The 23,394-nt window shown below is 47.6% G+C and overlaps 2 protein-coding genes across 2 annotated transcripts; one reads left to right on the top strand and one right to left on the bottom strand.

Moving 5' to 3' along the window:
- Positions 1 to 3,900: 3,900 nt before the first annotated feature.
- On the bottom strand, positions 3,901 to 13,177 carry TRIM15 (tripartite motif containing 15). Its single transcript, XM_057700394.1, has 7 exons — positions 12,809 to 13,177; positions 10,449 to 10,544; positions 7,748 to 7,978; positions 7,002 to 7,024; positions 5,660 to 5,775; positions 5,280 to 5,312; positions 3,901 to 4,418 (listed from the first exon to the last, which is right to left on the bottom strand). The coding sequence occupies exons 1-7, from the start codon at positions 13,175 to 13,177 to the stop codon at positions 3,901 to 3,903; spliced, it is 1,386 nt and encodes a 461-aa protein (XP_057556377.1).
- Positions 13,178 to 15,497: 2,320 nt separating this feature from the next.
- Positions 15,498 to 23,138, top strand: TRIM10 (tripartite motif containing 10). Its single transcript, XM_057700372.1, has 7 exons — positions 15,498 to 15,984; positions 17,598 to 17,693; positions 18,264 to 18,494; positions 19,240 to 19,262; positions 19,603 to 19,718; positions 20,905 to 20,937; positions 22,211 to 23,138. The coding sequence occupies exons 1-7, from the start codon at positions 15,559 to 15,561 to the stop codon at positions 22,750 to 22,752; spliced, it is 1,467 nt and encodes a 488-aa protein (XP_057556355.1). The 5' UTR covers positions 15,498 to 15,558; the 3' UTR covers positions 22,753 to 23,138.
- Positions 23,139 to 23,394: the final 256 nt, after the last annotated feature.

Below are 23,394 nucleotides of genomic sequence, written 5' to 3'. Positions count from 1 at the left end.
TTGAAAATGTTTGAATCTTTTTAAACCAGGACTACAGTATATGGTACTTTTATAATAAATATTAGGCAATACTACTACTGTTACTACTACTACTAGGTTGGACTACCAAACAATTTGGTTTTTTTCTGGGTTAGACACAGGGTGGTCGTGCCTGTCACACAAGATGACAGAAGAATCCCCAATACCTCTGGCTTCTTTTGTATCAAGTGTTGGGCTCTGAGTGTGGGTTGGAAAAGAATTTCCTATCACAAGGCAGAATGTAAGGGAGATAGAGTTTATTAGAGAGAAGGGAAGCTGACCTCCTGGTAGTGAGGGAGAGCCGCTGCTTTTGTGGGCTTGCAGCCAGCTTTTATAACTTCAAGACAAAGAAAATTCCTGCCAAGAAAATGGCATTAATCAATTGGTCAGGGTGCCATAAAGTGAAAGTTGTCTTTAGGTGATAGGCTAGGGTCCTATAGGGTGAGTATCTTCCCTAACATAGGGTTGGATTATCAGTTAGCCCAAGTCATGAATCAAAGCTTGCTATGGGGGTTGAGTTATCTCTGGAATTAGGTTGCTGTAGGGGGTCAAGTTAACTTCCAAATTAGGTTGCTGTGGGGGGTCGGATTAACTCTGGAATTTTATTTTGTGACTGGTAATTATTTGAGGTAATTATTCACATCCCAATGATTCATATTACATTCTGCTCGCTGAATGACAGGTCAATGAATCAGAGACAAGGTGTTGAGGCAAGGAATACAACTTTATTCGAAAAGCTGGCAGACCGAGAAGATGGCAGACTAGGGTCTCCTAAAAACCATATTATCAGGGTCTGGATGCCAGTTTGTTTTATAGAATCAGAAAGGGAGAGGCTGTGAGGAAGTAAAGTAAAAGGGCAGAATAGAGAGGGAGAGGCTGTGAGGAAGTAAAGTTAAAGGACCATCAGTCTTACAAAAGATCTCAGGGAATAACCAGCCTAGGTGAGGGGAAATGTTAATTTCAGCCATTCACACAAGGTGGCTAGGGCAGCTTGTCTGCCTGTGAGCTGAACAGAGGCACTTTAGTTTAACATTCAGGCGGAGGGGCAGTGTTCCCTGAGGCAGGCCATCATGTATGATTATAATAACAAAAGCAGCAAAAAGCAAAGGTTAAAGTCAAAGAAACAGCTCCAACATGGAGTCAGATTTAGCTCTTAACGGTTACAAGAATATCTTTAAAACATCTGACCCCACACTTCGGGAGCAGGGCTCATACGTTACAAAAGGTAATCTTGTACGTAGATTTATACTAGAGGGAACCTGATTTGGGACGAAGGTAGATTTTTTTCGGAGGTTGGGGTGGGAGGGTGGGAATGTAAGTGTTAAACTTGAAAGAGAGCTAGACTCAGAAAGGGAGGTGGCAGCGGCGTGACAGTCATCATTACAGAGATCCATGCTTTGTTAAGTTATTTTAATGTGTGGTCCGTTTCCATGTCCAATAGTAACAACCGTAATAATAATAAATATTGAAGAGGTTAGTTAGAACTGAATACAAGCCTCGTTTTGAAACGGATAGATGTGATTTCAGGGGGCTCCGAGGAGCCTGGTCCTTTATGTCTCAGCACAGAAAGAATTCAGTGAGAGGCAAAGTGATAGATAAAAAGTGATTTATTAAAATAGGACGCTTGTGAGACTTACAAGTGGGTGGGCGAGAGGGTGCCACGCCGAGAACTTAGTGGGCTACAGTTTTATAATTGTTGCAATGCAAATAGAAGTGAATTTTCTTTTTCCTCTTGAGAAAGGAAAACAAAGAGAATGTCGAACCTGGCCTGAAAGAGTTAATCATTCCTTGTTCTACTTTAGCTGTCACTAATCTGTAGTTACTAGATTTTTACTTCACAAAGCTAACTGGATGATACTTAACTCTGTGTGAATTACATCCTGCCTCTCACTTGCTAACCTTATTTACAACTTGGAAGCTGCATTCCATAGGACCTTTGTAACAAAATCATTCCTATAGTTTGTTTTGCATTTCAGAAAGGAGGTCCCCAGCTGACAAACCACAGACAAACAGACAATCAACAAACTGCCAGACCCCAGTCACCGGGTGGCCTGATGCCAGCTGTGACTGTTTTGAAATATTGCAAAGGAAAAAATAAAAAGAATAATGCAAAGGAAAAAGAATGCAAGACCTCCACCAACTTGATCCTTATCACATACCCCAGGCTGCGAGCCCCACGTATAAAATCTTCCCTGACTCCCAAGGATGGGGGGCACAGTTCTTGAGGCGCTAGGCTGCTGTGTCTTCCCTTTGCCTGGCGAAGAAAAATAAAGCCATCTCTCTCTCCCTCCAAAATCTCTGTCTCCGTATTTCTATTAGGACTTGGTGCACAGAGTGGCTGTTATTACGGCAACATAGTCAAAGAAAAAGTGGGGAGAGGGAAAGGATCTTCTTTGTCTTTTTTTTTAAGTTAATTAATTGGCTACGTTGGGTCTTCGTTGCTGCACATAGGCCTTCTCTAGTTGCAGCTAGCGGGGCTACTCTTCATTGTGGTGCGTGAGCTCCTCATTGTGGTGGCTTCTCTTGTTGCAGAGCATGGGCTCTAGGCGAGCGGGCTTCCCGGGGCTTCCTGTAGTTGTGGCACATGGGCTCAATAGTTGTGGCTCTCGGGCGCAAGCTCAATAGTTGTGGCGCATGGGCTTAGTTGCTCTGTGACATGTGGGAATCTTCCTGGAGCAGGGCTTGAACCCGTGTCCCCTGCATTGGCAGGCAGAGTCTTTAACCACTGTGCCACCTAGGAAGTCCCCTTCTTTGTCTTTCTTGAGTTGATGTTATGCTTTCATCATCAGCTCCTCCTCCAGGTTGGGCAGGAGAGTTTCTTGTCCCTCCATGGTCAAGCCAGGACTGTAAAACATATTTCAGGTCTCTGTACAATAAGCACCTTTCCATAAATTATTGGCTTTTTATGTATGCAGAGAGCATGTCCTAGGGATCATTAGCTTCCTGAGCTCACTGGGCAGGATGTGGATCTCATGCCACCATTGTTTTATTGTTTTGGGGCATGTCTCCTGCTTGTGTCCTGTGGTTTTGTTGCTAAGCAAGACTGCTTGGTTTTGTGGTTAAGCAAACCTGCTTTCTTGAGTAATCATTAGCTTACAGGGGTGTCCCATACTTTTTCTACTTACAGTCCCCTAGTGGGATTAACTATTTAATCACCTACTTTGTCCCTTTACTCTGTCCCTATCAGTTTATTGAACAATGGGATCTGGCTAGACTGCCCCCAAGTAAGTCCTGAGTAAAAGAATGGGCAGGATGTGTCTGGGTCACAGAGATTCCACTGGCTTTAAGCCTTCCCTTTATCTCCATCAGCACTGATTAGACACATGAAATGCAGGAGTCTGGGTGGGTCTCACACTTTTTATTAAGACATTCTCTATGAGAAAGAGAAACGAGCAGAAAGGAAGGGACCTGGGTCTGCCCAGGGCTGGATGAAGAGACTCTAAAGTCTGTAAATGTGGAATCATCTCCATGTGTATGCCCAAATAAAAAGTCAACTGAATAAATTAGTGCAAACTCCACAAAGTTCTGGTTTTTCCCATAATGCTTATTTTGACGCTTTAAAAACTTTTATTTTAGACTTTTTTTCCCCCTCAAAAACCTACTGGCTTCCCAGCTTTGCTGGTGTCCTGGGCACAGCCTCGCCTGCCTCTGGTTCTCCACTTGGAGATGCGCAGAAGGCAGGAGCGTCAGCGGGAGGACCTTACGTCAGGGAGTTGAAGGACATGAGATAAATACAGTGAAAAAAATTACAAAACCATAGGAACTCTGAGATGCCGTGTCCTCCCGCCGTCTTGGGCACGATGACTCGCCCGGGGGTTGGAGCTGGATCCCCGGGCGCTGCACCGCCCTTCGGACGCCGCACCGCCCTTCGGACGCCCCACCTCAGCCTTTCAAAGTAAGGCAGGAACCTTTTTTCCAGACAGCGAAGAAAGGAAAGACTTTGCCGGAGAAGGAGGCGGTGAAGGTGAAGATGGGCGCCTGGGTCTCGGCGTTGAGCAGGGCTACGTATCCGGCCTCGTAGTCCAAGGCGACTCCCACGCGGCGCGGGATCTCGCTCAGGGGCAGGTCGGTGCCCGGGGAGGTGCTGGCCCAGCACTGCTGGTGGGAGAGGATCACCGCCCAGACGCCCTCCTCGGCGCTCAGGCCCTGCTCCCCCTTCCTCCTCACCGCCTCTTGGACCACCCCCACCGTGCAGCCGCCGCCGTCTCCCAGCTGCACCTCCACCTGCCAGCAGTGGCGCCCGGAGGAGAAGCCGGGGGAGCCCAGCACCACCGGGAGACCCTCAAAGCGCAGGGGGCTGTCAGGCAGGTTCTGCTTCTGCCGGGTGTATCTCACAGACTTCCTGTCCTCCGAGAGGACCAGGCTCCGGCTGGCGGTCTGAGGGTCCAAAGTGACCACCCCTATTGGGAGGAAGGCGTGGACATCAACAGAGCTGGCAACCAAAAGTGCCCCGAGAGCTCGTGTGCTGTGCGTGGGAGGCAAAAGGAGCACCGGCCTTGTGCAGCCTGCCATTGTCCCGGCTTCTCAGACCCTCAGGTTCCCCTTTTGTTCCAGGAGGCAGAGGATGACAGCACTACCTGACCAGTAAGTGGTGCTGTGCTATATAAGGCTTTGGTTCTCAAAGTGTGGTCCATGGACCAGGGACATTCGCTGTGCCTGGGAGCTTGTTAGAAACGCAGAATCTTGGGCCCCATCCCAGACCTACTGACTCAGAATCTACATTTTAACAAGATCCCCCAGGTGAGTTTTCTGCACATTGTTTGAGGTGAAGAACAATGAGGTGATGCTTCTGGAAATTATTTCTAAATTAAGCACCAATTTAAAAGTAAATGCTATTTTAAAAATTGTACAATATTTTTCCAAGTCAATAAAGAGTCTAGAAAAATGTTGGGCCAAAAAAACAAAAAAGCACTTGATAAATATTTTTGAATAAATAACATCTATATAAGTAACTAACATTAATTGAGCACTTACTATGTGCCAGGTATTATACTAAGCTTTTTGCATACATGAATTCATTTACTTCAGCTACTTATGGGATGGTACTATTACATATTCTATTTTATAGATAAAGAAACTGGGACAAAGAGGCTTAATGACTTGCCAGTGTCTCATAACTAGCAAAAGCTAGAATAGAGAACCCAGGCAATCGGGCTGCAGAGTTCATATATTTAATTGCTCTGTTTGCTGCTTTGGATTGGATGGATGAATTCACGAATTGATAAAGGAAAGAACTGCTCCCAAAGCCCCCAAGTGTTTACCTGTATCTGTTTCCAGATGATGCACCAAGTTTTCTGAGGGAAGCAAAAATAGAAAGATCTGTGATATATTATTTCTTACAGGCACCCAAAGGGCAGTGTGTCCTGAGAACAATGTGAGGACAGGGACAGGAGAAGGCTCAGTTTCTGCTGTGAAAGAGATGTAGTCCTCACCTTCCTGACTCTCAGGGCAGTGCCTGTCCTTGGGGAGAGGAGACGCTTGAGGGAATGGTCTCCCTGTGCAGGGTAGGATCACTAAGGGAGGACTTAAGGGATGGAAGATGTCTTGAGCCAGGTTTGGAAGGTGGGGAAGGATGGAGTTGGATGGAAGGCAGATGGGCAACTGATGGGAATGGGGAAAGCTGCTGCCCCTTCCTGTTTACCTGAGAACGCCCTCATCATCTCTGGGAGGGTGAGTATTTTCCTGTGGAGGTCGCGGATCTTTTTGACAAGGTCAGGAGAAATGGCCTCTGGACTCACAAAAGTCTTCATCTCACACCTGCAGACAAGTTGGTAACCAGTTAGGTTCTGATTCCCAAAATAATGTTTGGGTCATCGAGACCCAATGAAGCTAAAATCAGACTAAAGAATCTTGGCATCTGTGGTGAATAATTAGTTTGAGTATCATCTCTTTATCTTTGCTGGAAATGTGTAGCTACTAAAGCAAGAGGCATTTTAGCTGGATCTAAGAGGAACTAATGGTAACCACTCCTCAAGAATTAGATGTTAAGTGCTTTAAGAGAATGTTTGGACATATGCTAAAAGGAAGAGATCATTACCCCTATTAGCCTATAGAGGGCGGTACACTACCATTTCAAAAACAGCCTTAACCAGTCTTTCTAATTCGTGTGCTCTTCAGTACAAAGGGAAAGGGGTTGGGGAGGGATGAAAAAAGGAGATGTAAGAAATCCTACACTGCAGTGAAAAAGCTCTCAATTCTGGTTCTAGCTCAATCTTTGCTCGTCCGTCTTTGACCTGGAGAAAGCACTTCCCCTCTAGTCTTTGCTTCTTCATCAGACCAGAAGACCTCGAAGGCCCTTCTACATCTAAATCTCTGACACTCTTTGGAAGCATGTTTAGAGAACTTCCTGATTCATGGTCATCTGAGTTTAGCCCCCTTGCACATACGTGGGCACACAGAACATGAGACGTCTTCGCTCGTTGTTGTGTCTCTGCTCAGCCTGGGGCAGACTGCTGATGCTTGGACAGGAAAGGGGGCCCCCTATTTGTGGTGCCTCCCAGCTGCTGGTGGCTGTCTTTTTGTTGTTGCATTTGAAATTCTGAAGAAATGGGAAAGCTGAGTGGGAAAAATGATTGAAAGAACAGACTGGTCTTCCCAAGTTTTGTGTGTATCATAGTCTATATAAAATATTTCCCCTTAGAATGACATTTTAAGTGGTATTAAATACTGAATCAAGCACTAATAATTTCAGGGATTAAATAAGATGTTCCTGGAATAGACTAACATAATTATTATTTATCACCTCACTTCTAAGGGAAGTCCCCAATACCAAACAATCACTTTGAAAAGGAACCTTAGAATACATACCTTAGTAAATTGGGGCTGTTTAGATGTGAGTGGATGAGAAAGTGTATCTGTCAGAGTGTTTTGCTTTTCTGTGTGGCTACTTATGGGAGCAGGGTAGGGGGAGTCAGTGAGTGCCCCTCCCCCTTCAGTCTCAATGTCAAGTGTAAAGCAGGGGGGATTGGGGAGTGAGCCCCTACCTGCTCTGGTTGACTCTGACATCCTATAAAAGAAAAAGATACACTTAGTTTCCACACATCCTTTCCATCAGGGATTCTGTACATCCTTTTTTCCTTAGCATATCAGCTCAAAACTCTCCTCCAGAGAGTTGATCTTTTTAATTACCTACTCATCAGACCGCTCATTTACATCATATTTCTATACTAATGTAGGACTGTGCTGTCAGTTCATTTGAGCTGGTTTCTCTGTCTCAGTCTCATCCTAGAAGTGTGTCTGCCTCCAACGTTGGTGGAGAGCATGGACCATGGCTTGAGTTATCAGCCAGACATGATGTGAAACAGGATAATATGATGGTAATCACAACAGGCATGTTTACTGAGTCCTTTCAGTGAGCCAGGGACCATGCTAAGCGTTTTGCATGGATTGTTTTTTATAACCTTTGCAACAACACTATGAGGGAGGTGCTATTATTATTCCCATGTTTAGAGAGGTTACGAGATTTGCCACTGTCACAGAGCTGGACGAGCCAACATTCAAGTCCAGCACCATCAGACTCCAAAGCCCTTGGCGTGACCATAGTGTGTGCTGTGGGCAACTCATCCAGCCTTTCTGGGCCAAAGGAACCCAATAATCATCAGTCTCTTGCATTCGAAATAATCTCCGCTTCTCTTTCCTGTCTCTCGCTAGCATCTTCCAGCCCCCGGCATGGTGTCCCCCTCCTGTGGACTCCCTCTCCTACCCCATGAGCTGGTGGGGTGTCTCTCACTTGTAGAAGCTCACTTGCTGGCTGCTGACACTTCTCCTCCAGCTCCGTGACCTGGACTCCAAGCCGGGCGACTTCCTCCGAGAGCTTCGAGGTATACTCGTCCCTCTCCTTCCAGATCTGCCGCTCCAGCTCCGTCAGCCTGGCCAGCAGGAGATGCTGCTGTTCCCTCAGCTCCCGCTGCAGCCTCTCGAAAGCCACTTCCACCTGCTGCTTCTTGCTTTCAATCTGTGTCTTCGAGGGGTAGAAAGACAGGCGTGGTTAGGGAGAAGCTCACAGAGCTGGGTTCCGGGAGGATCATCTATAAACTTGATTTAAAGGGACAGGGAGTAACTAGTTTCAAGATTCATTCTCCCAAATAATACTGTGGTACAAGTAGGAGGTGTCAGGATAAACTTACCAACGATGAGGGTGATGCTCTTGTCTCACCTAGAGATTCTAGTAATAATGCACATTATGCTCTCAGAGCCATGTTGAACTTTTCAAATCCACATGTGCATCACCATCCTAACCCTCCCAGAGCATCCCTAGAGTCGGGTGGAGATGCTCTCTTAGAGAGCAATTGAAGCAAAAGGAAGCTGTGATTAGAGCACAACTTAACAAAAGAGAACGGTGTGACGTTGGTCTTAGCCACTGAGGTTGCCTTCTACAGGGCGTATTCTGATGGGAGTTGAGGGATGCCGGAGAGATCTTTCTGCCCCAAAACTCTGTCTCCTTGGTCAAGGGACCAGAAATTCCCACACTGTGTATTTCCTCCTAGGTAGCTCTGTAGCACGAGAGAAGAGGTGGGAGGGAGGCAGATATCACCTCACTATCAGCCTGCTGTCCTCGGCCCCAGCCTTGGGGTCAGTACTGAAATGCACACGCTGATATACACTTTCTGGCCCCAAGCTGCCTACCTGAAGACAATGCTTTCAGGCAGACAGACTGTAGTTGGAAGTGCAATGGACTAAGAGTCAAGAGACCCAGGTTCTAGCTGTATCATCAGGAGATGGCTTTGCTGTCTGACCTTGGGAGCATCACTTTTCTGGACATCAGTTTTCTGCTCTGGAAAATAATGGCTGGCAAGATGGATCTGGGATTAGAAGATGTGAGAACCACTTCCAGCTCTCATGTTCTGAGATTCCATAACCCTGACCCCAAATGCCCTTCTGCAGAGGCAGGGAGGTGAGTAAGAACAGTCTGCCTGTTCTTCCCAGCCAGACCACAGATACCAGACAACAAGGTTCCCCAGAGTCTGTCAAGAAGACCCCTAAATGGGGATTTCCAAGTGGGAGAAATGGGTAAACTGTTTTCGTTTAAAGTGAATTTTTAAAATAAATAAATAAAAATAAAGTGTTAACTTTATTCTAAAGTTTGACTAGTCAGGTAGACTTATGAAAAGCATTTTTGAGCACCAGAGTATGGACATAACTTTCAAATACTAGAGAGTATTATTTAACATAGCAAGGTTTTAGGCTAAAAAATGTGTCATTAGCTTTATGAAATGCTACAGCAGAAATCCTACAGGTCATATTTTCTCAGCACTGGGAATGATAATTAAAAAAATCAGTTAATGTATAACCAAGAAGTACTACCTAGCTGCATGAAAATTGAACTTAGGATCATTTTAAATAGCTACTGGATTAGGTAGAAAATCCAATCTGAGATTACTTTCACAGAGTCAAAGAAGTGCTAAAGAGGAAGCATTGAAACTAGAGACAAAAGACTAAATTCACCTAATTCTACCAAAACTACCTTAATGTTACAGGAAACAACGTATACATATGTCAAAATATCATGTAGCGTGCCTTAAGCATATGCATTTTTATTTCTCGATTGTACCTTAATAAAGCTGGGGTGGGGGGAGAAAAATGCACCCTTAAAAGAAAGAAAAGAGAAACAGTAATTCTGGCCATGTACATGTGGTATTCATTAAAGTGGAGGGTTATCACTTCAGAAATATGTACAAAACATAAAAACACTCTCAAGTATTAAGAAAATGATTAAGCCCTACAAATAATGACATTTTCATATGATATATGGGGGAGTGGTATTCTAAATGATGAAAATCAGAATTTCTTATGAGACATTGTTCTGCCACAGATGTCTCTGAAATATTTTACTCATGGACGCTAGGTGGATATTTGATGTCCTGGAACAAAATTATATATATTCCCAAAAGTCATTTAATGCAGACAACCAAAAATTCTCACATGTTACAAGAATCCTTAAAATGCCCAACAGAGCTGATGGGGAAATTTGGAAAATTCTCAAGACCAGAAGTAATCACAATCAAGAAGAGTGATCAAACTGAGAGGCCAGAGCTCCTTCCAAATACTGGCTGATCGCATGGCCCTCACTCCTGTGGATCGTCCGCCCTGCCCCCTTGGAACAAACAGAAAGGTGCTGACTGGGACCGTCCCAAAGGTGGGATCCCCAAATGTGAGAACTATAAGGAAAGCTCACAAGAAAGTAAGCTACCAGGATGAAAGGTGAGAAGAAATTAAACATCACATAAACTTCAGATATTAGAAATACGTTTAAAAGGTTTAAAGACAATGGATAAGATAGGAAAAAAATAATTTGAAAGAGCAAAAAAAAAAAAAACAACTGAAAGTATATTTGGAAAACAACGAAATAGAAATCAAACAGTTGAAAATTAATTTAAAAAAAAGAAAAGAAAACCCCGAAAGGAGAAGGTGGCCTAGGATGTGGCCTTTACCAGGAGCGCTTGGAGCTTCTGGTCTTCCCGGTTCTTCATGTCTTCAATCTCATCTCTCTCCGTGCTCAGAGCTTCCAGCCGACTCCTGAGACGGTCCTGTGGGGAGAAGGATGGGCAGAAAGAGGTGGCTTAATTCATAATTCAACTCACAGGTGTTAATTGTCTGCCATGTTCCAGGTACACTGTTAAGTGCTGAGGAATTCAAAGGTGAAAAAGGCTCAGCTCTTGTCCCTAAAAGATCACCATCAGGACTTCCCTGGTTGTCCAGTGGTTAGGACTTGGCACTCTCACTGCTGGGGCGCCAGGGTTCAATTCCTGGTTGGGGAACTAAGATCTAGCAAGCTGTGCAGCACAGCGAAAAAGTAAAATAAATAAACAAATAAAAATAAATTTAAAACAAAAAAGAACACCATCCAGAGATGGAGTCGGTCACAAGTTATTAAAATACAAACAGACAAATGCAACAATCAAGTTGTGCACATAGTGAGCACAGCAGAGGGGACGATTCCTGCAGGGACACGGGAAGGTTGTAGAAAGCAGAAACCAGTTACAGTGGGCCTTGAAAGATAAACTTCCAGTTTGCTAAGAGATGGGGAGAGGGACTTCCCTGGTGGCACAGTGGTTAAGAATCTGCCTGCCAGTGCAGGGGACATGGGTTCAAGCCCTGGGCTGGGAAGATCCCACATGTTGTGGAGCAACTAAGCCCATGCACCACAACTACTGAGCCTGTGCTCTAGAGCCCTCGAGCCACAGCTACTGAGCCTGCATCCCACAACTACTGAAGCTCGTGTGCCTAGAGCCCGTGCTTCACAACAAGAGAAGTCAACACACTAAGAAGCCTGTTCACTGCAACGAAGACTAGCCCCCACTCTCCACAACTAGAGAAAGCCTGCGTGCAGCAATGAAGACCCAACACAGCCAAAAATAAATAAATTAATTTAAAAAAAAAGAGGACTTCCTAGGTGGTGCAGTGGTTAAGAATCCGCCTGCCAATGCAGGGGACACGAGTTATAGCCCTGCTCTGGGAAGATCCCACATGCCGCGGAGCAACTAAGCCCTTGTGCCACAACTATTGAGCCTGTGCTCTAGAGCCCTTAAGCCACAACTATTGAGCCCATGTGCTGCAACTATTGAAGCCCACATGCCTAGAGCCCATGCTCCACAACAAGAGAAGCTGCTACAATGAGGAGCCCGCATACCACAATGAAGAGTAGCCCCTGCTTGCATCAACTAGTGTGTAGCAACGAAGACCCAATGCAGCCAATAAATAAAATAAGTAAATAAATAAATAAATTTATTGAAAAAAGAGAGAGAGAGATGGGGAGGAGAGTACTTAATGCCTCTGAACTATACACTTAAAAATTGGTTAAGTGGCTTTAAAAAAAGAAAAAAAAGAGTGAGAGGAGAGGAGAGCGTTCCAGCAGGAAGGAACTCCATGCAAAAAGCATTAGAAGCAAGAAAGAGTGTTAATTCAGCAAATAGCAGGTACATAATGGTCAGTCTGTCTGGACCCATGGTGCCCAGGGAGGGCAGCTGCAGATAAAGGCAGAATCCCAACCGCAAGCAGCCTTGAATGCCTTGCTAAAGACTTGGGCTTTCTCTGGGCACTAGGGATCCACGGAACGATTGGGAGCAGGGCAGTGACATGATGGGCTTTGTGTCTGGGAAGCTCTGCCTGGCAGCAGATTGGAGGGTGATGGGAAAGGTGAGAGTACAGACAGGGCCCTTGTTGGAGCCTCTGGGTGGCAGATGCGGAGAGCCAGGATTCCGCGGTGGTTGTGAGGATAATGCAGAGGGAAAGATGAGGGATGCTTCTGAGGAGGCCGCTTCCAGACCTGGTGACTGGGTGACAAAAGATATCTGAGAGGCAGATGGGAATGATCATGTCCCCAAGACCAGATGGGCTACTGTACTGCCAGACCTCCCTTTCTCAAAAAGAAGAGCAGTGCTTGTAGGATGCCTTTCCTGTCCTCGTCTTCCCTCTGAGGGCCTTGCTAGATTCCATACCCAGTCTGGATCTGGGGACACCAAGTCCACCCTGCCCGTGACCCTGCAGGACAGCCTGCTCTCCTTCCTTCCGCAGAGAGTGAAGCCATGGCTACAATTCTCTGTGCTCCATCACCGCAGGGTCCTCTTGGGGCTGGAGCTGAAGTTCCCCAAAATTGTGAACAGCCACACATCCAAGTGGAAGGAGCTGCATCCCCCTCCGTCTGGGACTGCCCCAGTGGCCCAACAGCCTCGGGGTTGGTCCCCTGATGTGGAAGCCATGGCCCTTCATGCAGATCCCTGGCCCGTTCCCTTCACCACCGTGGGACACTGTCCTGCCCCAAACAGCCGCGAGCTGACGCCATGCCTCTTACCCGGTAGGGCTGGATGGCCTCGTCCAGGAAGCCCACGATGTGGGCCTGGTGAGAGGGGCCCTCCCGGCAGAACACGCAGAGGAACTCGGCATCATCCTCGCAGAAGAAGTAGATCTTCTCTCCGTGCTCCTCGCAGTAAGTCTCCCCCAGAGGGCCCAGGGGCACGGGAACCAAGATGGTCTCAGTCTGCTCCTCCTCCTTGCAGAGGGGACAGAGCAGGACCCTGCCCGAGGCCTGGGCCCCCATCGGGGAGGGCAGGGGGAGGCAGTGCCGGCAGAAGGTGTGTCCACAGGTGGTGGTCACTGCATCCTCCAGGGGCCCTTTGCACTCAGAACAGGCGGCCCCTTTGTGGGAGGGGGTTGAGGGCATCACGGTGCCTTCCCCAGGCTGTCCTCTCAGGCCTCTTCCTCAGTCCGCACGAATCCTCTTTCCCTGAAATTGAGTCAATTTTACATGAGTCACGGAGGGAAAGGAATAGGAGGCTGAGAGAGAGGAAGGCAGGAGTGTCCGGACAGAGAAGCCACCTGGCTCCACCTCCTGTGCTTCCCAGAGTCCCGGCCACCACCTATCAGCTGAGCGGGTCCAAACTCCAGGGCATCTCGAATTACCCAGCATTTCCCAACAGTGGCCCCGTCAGCCGGTGCTCCTCTCATTCTGGTCCTTCCGGCGCCTGGGGTGGGGAGCAGAGCACGCCATGAGGTCACAGGGAGATGGGGTTTCCTGGAATCCCTCCCTTGACTGCAGTGGGGTGGGGAGAAGTGGGGAGGAGACGCTGCTTCCTGTCCGGCTGAGTAGGTGGGAGCCATAAACTTCTGGCTCTGAGGTGTGCACCCAGCGGCAAAGTCCAGCTGGAGAGGGAGGTGCTGACTTCTGGGAGACTGTTCCGGGGGCTCTGCTCAGACACTGCAGGTGTGACGATCACTCGCCGGGTCCCCTCCTCTGCCCTCCTCTCCTTGTCTCGCCTCTTCAGCTCTGGCTGGTCTCTCCTAAACTCCTACCCCCGCCACCTCCCAGCACCAGTGTCCCCACTGGAATTTGGGTAACATTGTACTTCGATTTTAGTTTTTAACTGCAGCAGGGAGAAGGCAAGAAAACATAATACAAATGATTCACGTTGATACGATTTAGAAAACTCAATTAACCAGAAAGATAAGCAGGTTCCACCACATTTATCTAAGGCTTAGGATTTTCATATTATTACATCCAATCTGATAACAACGCCTGGGGGCAGGTGATGATTACAGGAAATGTAAACTGAAAGGTAAAGTGACTTCCCCAGAGTCACAGAGCTAGAAAGCTGCAAGGCTGGGGTCAATCCAAGTCTCCCGGCTTCCAGCCCTGTGCCCTGCCTGAACTCCCAGCCAAGACAGTGACCAAGCAGCCGTGGTTCTTCATCCACTTACCTACATCTGCAGATAAAACCAAGGAAAACGCCTTCCATTCTCCCACAGGATGATCAGTGCCCCGCCATGTTTTGCCCCCTTTCCATGCCAACTGTTTTGTACATCACCTCCCTCTGCCCCCAAGGGTGCAGCCCCTGGAGCTGCACCGTCCAGCACAAGAGCTTCCAATTGCATGAGGCTGCTGAGCCCTGAGATGTGGCCGGTCCCAACAGATGTGCCGTGTGTGTAAAATATGCCCCGAGTTCAAAGACTTAACACCAAATAAAAAGGATGTAAAATGTCTCGTGACTAATTTTTGCAACTGATTACATGTTGATACTATTTGGGGCTAAATAAAATATTAGTTAATGTCACTTTTTCCTTTCTCAAATATGGCTACTGGGAGTTTTTTAATTGTACACGTGGCTCACATTGTATTTCTGTTGGACAGCACTGCTCCGAGACCCACAGATCTGCGTGCAAATTACGGCCTCCCACCTCCCTGCCTGTGTGCCTTGAGCAAGCTAAGTCACCTGGCTGAGCCCAGCTAATGTCCTAATAGCACCAACATTACAGAGCAGGCCGGAGGAATAAATAAGATCGTATGTTTAAGTTGCTTATGTCAGTGTAAGGAATACGGTCACGGTAAACAAACGCTGGCTGTTGCTATTTTTCCTTCTGCGCCCCCCACACCGTATATTCCAGCCCCTTTGGAAGCCTGTGGTAGGCCGGTTGGTGAAGTTGCTGTGCCCTGTCCCACCACCTCCGCCCCGGGCACAACACCCTTATCTGGGTCCCCACACTCCCCTGGGTTGGCTGATACCTCCAATCTCCCTGGAGACAGCTGGTCATATTGCAGGGAGGCTGGGGTGGCATCACTGCTCTGTGACCCAGTCTCCCTCCTCCTCCCCAAAGAACAGTCTCTTCCAACTGTGGATGGTTAAGATACGACCGCTTTCCTTCTACTGCGACTATCCCTGGATGGACGGGAAGGAGCAGCAACCCCCAGGTCATGGGCAGCAGTCCAGAGAATACTGAGATCATCTCTGGAATGCTGTGACCCCTTCCTTTCCCCCTCCTCTGCGTTCTCTCTGTCTCTGCTGTTGGAGGGTGTGCGTCTGTTCCTTTGGGAGGGGGACAGCAGAACCTTGGCTGCCAGAGATGCACGTGGGTACCTTGCCCTTGTGTGCACACGTATGTGTGTGTGACCATGAGGGTGTCACTGGGTATGTAAGATGGCCTTGTGTCTGGCCACGTGCGCATGTGGGTGTGTGAGTGTGTGGTGTGTGTCCTCATTGTTCTCCCAGCCCTTCTCCCGCAGCCGAGCAGAGAGGGTGACCTTGAAGAGGCCACAAGCGCAGCAGCACCATGGCCACAGCCTCTGTGACCAGCCTGGCAGATGAGGTCAACTGCCCCATCTGCCAAGGGACCCTCAGGGAGCCGGTCACCATTGACTGTGGCCACAACTTCTGCCACGTCTGCCTCACCCGCTACCTTGAGATCCCCGGCCCGGACCCGGAGGAGCCCCCCACCTGCCCACTCTGCAAGGAGCCTTTCCGCCCAGGGAACTTCCGGCCCAACTGGCAGCTGGCCAACGTGGTGGAGAACATAGAGCGTCTCAAGCTGGTGTCCCGGCTGGACATAGAAGGGGAGGAAGTCTGCCCTGAGCATGGGGAGAAAGTATACTTCTTCTGCGAGGATGATGAGATGCAGTTGTGCGTGGTATGCCGGGAGGCCTGGGAGCACTGCACCCACACCGTGCGCTTCCTGGAGGATGCAGCGGGGCCCTACAGGGTAGGAAAGGGGAAACTGAGAGGTTCCCAGGGTGGGTCTGGGATGGGACTGGACTGGAAGGATCAGAGCAGAGATGCGGATTATTTGGGCCGCTCTTAAACTAAATTACGTCTCCCTATTTCTGTCATCACCCAGGCAATAGACACAGGGGGGGAAGATCATGTGTTTGTGTTTTAAGTACGTCCTATGTCATTTACTTATGGCCAACACATAATAGTAGCTCAATAAATACATATTGAATGCATAAGTCACCAAAACATGAGCGGAGGGCGGAGGGAGGGGGGCGTGGACCAGTCAGGGGTGTCTGAGGAGGTCTGGTTTTGCACTTGAGGAAATGATTGCACAGTGTGTATGTGTATTAATGTTTGCATGTTTACCAGCGTGTGCAGTGTGTTTGGGGTATCTGACTATTTGAGTGTGTGTGTGTAACTGAGTGCTCATCTTTGTGAGTAAGTTAGTGTTTACATATATTCAGGTTGGGTAAATATATATGGTGTGTAGTTTTATCTGTTATTAAAGGAGTGTGTGCTGGGTTTAGTTGTTGATGCATTGTGTTTTATTACAAGTGGGTGTCTGTGTATACGTGTCAATTCGTTAATTAGCATGTATTGGTAACAGTTCTAAATATATTTTGCAATGTGCTTATAAGGACATTTATGTGTTTATACCTGTTCCTAACTCTATTCTAGAGCAAGCGATTTTGTTGTTGTTGTTTGGTTGTTTTTTTGGGGGAGGGGTGTTGGCCACACTGTGCAGCATGCGGGATCTTAGTTCCCCAACCAGGGATCAAACCTGTGCCCCCTGCAGTGGAAGCGAGAAGTCTTAACCACTGGACCGTGAGGGACGCCCCCTAGAGCAAGCAGTGTTTAAAACAATTCATTGATTATTTTTCGCATTATCCATGTTTCTTGTTCCCTCCAGAATCACACCCAGAAAGTTGATTCCATTTATAAGAGAGGTTGTTTGGATGTGTTCTGATTGGGATAGTAAGAAAGTTGGGATCATTTCAAAGAAGGGCATATCAAGCTCAGGACAGATCCTAGATACCATTTGTTAAAGGCAAGAGAAATCAGGGTGTTTAGCCTGAAGACAGGAAGTCTCAGGTAGGAACATGGAGTCGTAGCCTGTGATGGCACAGAGATGAAGGGAAAAGCCCTGATCAAAATTCTTGGAGGACAAAACAAGAGGAAAAAGACCCAAAGAGACTACGCTCTCGAGGACAATAAAGGCCCAGGCTTTGTCAGCGAAGTGAGCAACTCTTTCCCTTGGGTCATTCCATTCCGGGAGGCAGAGAGGACACCTCTTAACAAACCATTGTTTCCATCTTAAATATTTTTTAAAAAATTTAATTGAAATATAGTTGATTTACAATGTTGTGTTAGTTTCTAGTGTACAGCAAAGTGATTAATATTTTTCAGATTCTTTTCCATTATAGCTTATTACAGGATATTGAATTTAGTTTCCTGTGCTGTACAGTGGGTCCTTGTCGTTTATCTATTTTCTATATAGTAGCTTGTATCTGATATAGTAGTTTGTATCTGGTAATAACTCCTAATTTATCCCTCCCCCACCCCCCACCCCCATCTTAAATATTTTATGCTCCTTCTTTTCAGGAACAAATACAGAAGTGTCTTGAGTGTCTAAGAAAAGAGAGAGAGGAGATTCAAGGAATTCAGTCAAGAGAAAATCAAAGGATACAAGTCCTCCTGGTAGGTCATCATCCCCTCCCTGGTCCTCTGCCCTTCTTCAGGGTCCAGTGCCTTTCTGAAACCAAGGCAACATAGTATATAGGGCTCTGAAGTCATTCTGAGTTTGAATCCTGAAATGAATTAGCTCTATGACCTCAAGCGGCTCTCTATGCTCAGCTTATTTTTCTGTGAAGTGGAGATTAAAAATCATCACTACCTCACTGAATTGCTGTAAGAATTGTAATGTAGCTTAGTGCCATGCTCATAATGTGCACTTCATAAATGGCAGGAGGTGGGGTGTCACCACCTCTCCTACACCTCCTGAGAGCCTCACCCTTTTGGAAACTTCAGCAGAAGGTGCCAAGGAGATGCTGGGCTGTCCAGCTCCTGGAAATGGCATGGCAGGTGGAAAGGAAATCATGCCACAGTTCCAAGTCTATCTGAGGCCCCGGGCAGTGTGGGGCTCTGCCTTTACCACCAAACCTTGCATGATGTGGATCTGGGCGAGGAGGGAGATGGGAGTGGATTAAGGAAAAAGAAGGAAAAGGAAGTGGGGGAATAACTTCCTGACCTCTTTTCCTGCCTCCTCAGGCTCAGGTGGCCACCAAGAAACAAAAAGTGATTTCTGAGTTTGCACATCTGGGCCAGTTCCTGGAGGAACAGCAGAGTATCCTCTTAGCCCAGTTGGAGAGGCTCGATGGGGACATCTTACAGCATCGGGATGAGTTTGATGTCCTGGTCACTGGAGAAATCTGCCGGTTTAATACCCTCATCGAAGAACTGGAGGAGAAGAAGGAGAGGCCGGCAAGGGAGCTCCTAACGGTGAGACCTGAGCCTCGCCCCCGCTCACCTGTGCTCACCTATGATTTGTTGCATCTTTACCCGTCTAAGCCATCTCTCCTTCACTCACACATCTTTGTATCCCAAGTGGAAGACGGGTCACAGGACCAGAAGTTCTGAATTCTAAGAGTCCTTGCTTCCCCAAGAGCTCCCTGGTCACTTTGCTCCCTGGTCTTGGTCTCTTCATCCTACCATCCGTCAAATAGGGAAGATACTTTGTTTATTTATCTCAAAAAAACTTTGTTTATTTGTAAGGATCCAACATTAAAATGCAAGTGAAAGTAGCCCTCTGAAAAGCCTCAAGCACTATGCAAACAAATGTCAGGTGCTATTTCCAAAGCAAACTATTCTCTGTGTTGCCACCCACCAGCCAGGAAGTTCTTCCTGGTCTATTTCACTTCCTCGCACTGGAGGAGAGATACTGGTGTCCCAATAAGGCATCAGGAAGGCAGCATGATGTAGGGGGACACACTTGGGACTGAGAAGCAGGAGACCTTGGGATGGGACTTGCCTTTACCTCTAAGGGGCAGGTCACTGCACTGTCTGGATCTTATAAAATGAAGGGGTTAGGCTCTAAGATCCCTGAAGCCTTGTAAACCTTAAAATACTGGGACTCCATGGATCTGGTGTCCTTTCTCTATCTAGGACTGAGCATATGGTACTTTGTCTTTTCTTGTGGGAGGGAGAAGTGGAAACTGAATCCCTGCTTTCTCTCTCTTTCTCCTAGGATGTCAGAAGCACTCTAATAAGGTAAGTTTTTCTCCTCTCTCTTTCCACATACATAAACATACCTGCACCACATGCCTGGTTATTGCCACAAACAAATATACATTCTCACATTAAGGATAAAAACTCACATGTAAACTTTCACAAACTCAAATGCATTCCCATGTACAGCTGTAGATAGGCACTCCTGCATGGCATTGCCCAAGAGTGGGCAGTGGGGGAGGGAGGGGGTCCATCCCAGAGGAATTATGTCTGCCCGTGGGACCTGGCACCTCCAAGCCCAATTAGAAGAAGGCGACTAGCTGAGTTTGGAGGCATCACTAAGGCGGATAATTCCCAGACTCCGCCATTTCTGTGCCCCTAGATGTGAAACCAGAAGGTGCCGGAAACCAAACGCTGTATCCCCTGAGCTGGGCCAGAGGATTCGGGACTTCCCCCAGCAGACCCTCATGCTGCGGAGGGAGATGAAGATGTTTCTGGGTAAGAAGACCCCACAGAGCACAGTGGCCATGAAGCCTGGGCTTAGGAATGGCCTCCATGCCCCGATGCCTGACGTTTGTGTGACCTTTGACAAACCTTGCACCCTTCCAGTGCCTTGGTTTCCTTATCTGCAGACCTTTATAAAGTCTGCTTATCAGGATAATGTGATAACGAAGTGGGATAATAAAGGTGAAAATTTCTGGAAAAAAAAATTAACTGATTTGAAAATTAATGAAACAGATCTAATCCCTTGTCATGAAGTGATATATAAGATGATGATTCACAAAAGCTGTCATTGTCAATATTTAAAAAATCCACAGGGGCATGTGTAATACATGCTAAGTTTTTGATGATGAACGTTAATTCATAACCAGCGCGAGTATTTCTCTGTGCCCTGTGGTAACTGACTTCCCTCCCTCCTCTTTTCCCTGACTCCCCACCGCCCCCACCGTTAGTCTGGTCCTCAGAGTTGAACTGGCCCTGAGGGGACCATGACCCCCTTTTTTGGGACAGGGAGTGGAGGTAGGAGCGGGTGTGGAGGGTTTGAAATGAGAGTCAGGAATGTGGCTCGCTGCCAGTATCTCCCCTTTCTCCTACATGGCGTCATGAATGGTGCCACCTAGTTCTAAATGACCCGTCCACAAAAATGTCACCTTAGAAGAGCTTTCCCCCAAGTCCGCTTCCTACAAGTAAGTGGCCTGGCAGTGCAGGGAATGTTACTCTAATCAAATGCTGACCTTTGACTACCCCCCAAATTATTTCCAAGCAGAACAAGAAATAAATGGACCCACTTATCTGTTCATTAAGGAGATGTTTCTTGAGCATGTACTGTGTCCTAGGCTCTGTGTGAGGCACTGAAGGTAAACATGGTCCCTGCCCGCTCTGAGCGAGGCAGTGGGGCTCCGACTGGGGCTTCCAACCAGCAGCATCAGCATCCCCTGGGAACTTGCCAGAAATGCAGAGCTCAGCCCCACCCCTGGCCGCCTGGGTCAAAATCATGTGTTTCAGCAAGTGCTCCGGGGACTCTGATGCAAGTTCACGTTCAGAACCACTGGTCTAGAGGGTTCCAGCTTCCATTCTTCTCTTTGTCCCTTCCCCTTTTGGGGCCTTAGTTTCGTCATCATTAAATGTTCTGCCGTTCTGTAAGACTAATGGAATTGCATCCTGTTTTGTTTCCTTTTTACAGAAAAACTCTGCTTTGAGTTGGATTATGAGTCAGGTAAGCAGCCTATGACAGGGAGGGAGGGAGTGAGGAATCTAAAGTTAAAAAGGACAAATAATTTTGCAGGGTTCTACACTTGGCACTGTTACAGTCACATATGATATATATATATATATATATATATATATAAGTGTACATACACACATAATGTCACACGTGGCAGTGATACATGTCATTGGCTTTGTAAGTCTTGCGGGAGAACCATGAAGAAGGGACAGGCACACACATCCCTGGCAGGAAGCTCATGTTCTAATCAGCACGTGATGATGGGATAGAAAGATTAAATCAGAATGGGACAAGGTCTATCCGGAAGGGCTTCCTGGATGAGGGAAACTTTGATCTGGGTTTAGAATCACATTCTTAGAATTGTCAGGACCCTCTGCTCTCTCTCAGGTGTTATTTCATAGACAATAGTTAGGAGTGCAGCCTGAGGGTGGAAAAAGAATGAAGAATGGACCCCACTCAAGGCCACTGTTCCCAGTCTATCAGCCAAAGATGCTGGGAAGTCGCAGAGTTCTTAGCAGGGGCTCTTTAACTCACGGACATATCTGAATTTATGAATTTGTCCCAATTTATGGATACTGAAAGTAACACTATGAAGGGATCTGTAGAAGTTTTTGATGTTAAAAAGTGGTGCTCGGACTCTGCCTGGTCTTATAATTACTAAGGCAGAATGAATAACCTGTGGGCGAGCCAGAGAGCCTGCTGGGAGCCAAGACTGTGTAAAAAAAATGAGTCATACGTGCCCAGGGAGTGATCACGAAGTTTGGACTGAGGGGAGAATGTCTCCGCCCTCTGAGATACAGGAGGGGAGGACATGACGTGTCAGCAGCTGGAGGAGATCAGAGCAGGCACGCACAGCTTTGGGAGTCAGCCAGTTTGCAGGGAGTAGAAGTGCTTTCCAGGGGACTGTGCAGAACCAGATGAGAACCCAGATGTCTGAACTAAGTACTAACGAACGTGCCATCCCCTGAGGCAGGCATTAACACTTGCAGGAATCACGTGTGCATATTGTTAAAAAAAATGCAGATTTTGTCTCAGGTGGAACTTGAGAGTCCGTTTCTAACAACTTCCCAGGCGATACCATGCTGTTGGTCCTTGTTGGTCCTTGGGTTCTAGACCCAGCCTTGTAATCAATTAATTATATGATCTTAAACTATATACATTGTTGATAGTAATGCTAACATGGGTGCCAAGGGGAGTGTTTAGGCCTTTCCTGAGGGTGATGGCATGTCTGCTGACATCTGTGTCGCTTTTGTTTTCCTCACAGCTCACATCTCTCTAGACCCCCGGACTTCCCACCCCAAGCTCCTCCTGTCCGAGGACCACCAGCAAGCTCGCTTCTCCTATAAATGGCAGAAGTCGCCAGACAACCCCCTGCGTTTCGACAGGGCCACCTGTGTCCTGGCCCACAGTGGCTTCACTGGGGGGAGACACACGTGGGTGGTGAGAGTGGACTTGGCTCATGGGGGCAGCTGCACCTTGGGCGTGGTCCATAAGGACGTGCGGCGGAAGGGGGAGCTTCGGCTGCGGCCAGAGGAGGGGGTGTGGGCGGTGAGGCTGACCTGGGGCTTCGTCTCGGCCCTGGGCTCCTTCCCCACCCGCCTGGCCCTGGAGGAGCAGCCCCAGCAGGTGCGGGTGTCTGTCGACTACGAGGTGGGCTGGGTGACCTTTGCCAATGCCGTCACCCAGGAACCCATGCATACCTTCACTGCCTCCTTCACCCAGAAGATTTTTCCCTTCTTTGGGCTCTGGGGCCGAGGATCCAGGTTCTCCCTGAGCTCCCAAGAGGGTGCAGCTACCCTCCCCTAAGCACAGGGCCCAAAGAGAGGACGTAAGGACTTGACCCTGGCTGGGTCACCTGTAAGATGTGGGACAGTAATTACTGCTTTAGATGATGCGATAGAGTCAGGACTTTGGCAAGGGACAAGGTGGGAGAACTTCAGTCTGCTGATTAAGCCCTTTCCTCAGTGCCCTGTGGATGGGACTCGGACCACTGCCAACCCTCCTCACTGGCATGCCCACCAGGCACAGAAGTAGCTGTGTAGAGGAAGGAATACCGAATTTGGAGCCAGAACACTTGGGTTCTAGACCCAGCCTTGTAATCAACTAATTATATGATCTTAAGCTAGGCATCTCACCTCTCTTCATCTTGTTTTCTCCCCCAGAATATCAGAATTCCTTTACTCATAACCTTAAGAAGTATTTGCTGTGTGCTAATTATGAGCCAAGCAGTACGGTAGCCACTGGTGATGTGGAAAGAAAACAAAAAACAAAACTTGTCCTGTATTTGAAGGAGCTTATGAGAAGAGACAGAGACATAAGGAGGAAATGACAACACATTGTGATGGGTGCTGTGATAGTGGTCTGACCTGGGTACTAGGGAAGCCCAAAGGAGGGAATAACCCATCTTGGAGGTGGCAGGAGGTGAGTGGGAGATGGCTTTCTGGAAAG

The sequence above is a fragment of the Hippopotamus amphibius genome, chromosome 11 (assembly GCF_030028045.1).
Source record: "Hippopotamus amphibius kiboko isolate mHipAmp2 chromosome 11, mHipAmp2.hap2, whole genome shotgun sequence".
NCBI lineage: Eukaryota > Metazoa > Chordata > Mammalia > Artiodactyla > Hippopotamidae > Hippopotamus > Hippopotamus amphibius.
This window is presented reverse-complemented; position numbering and strand designations above follow the sequence as displayed.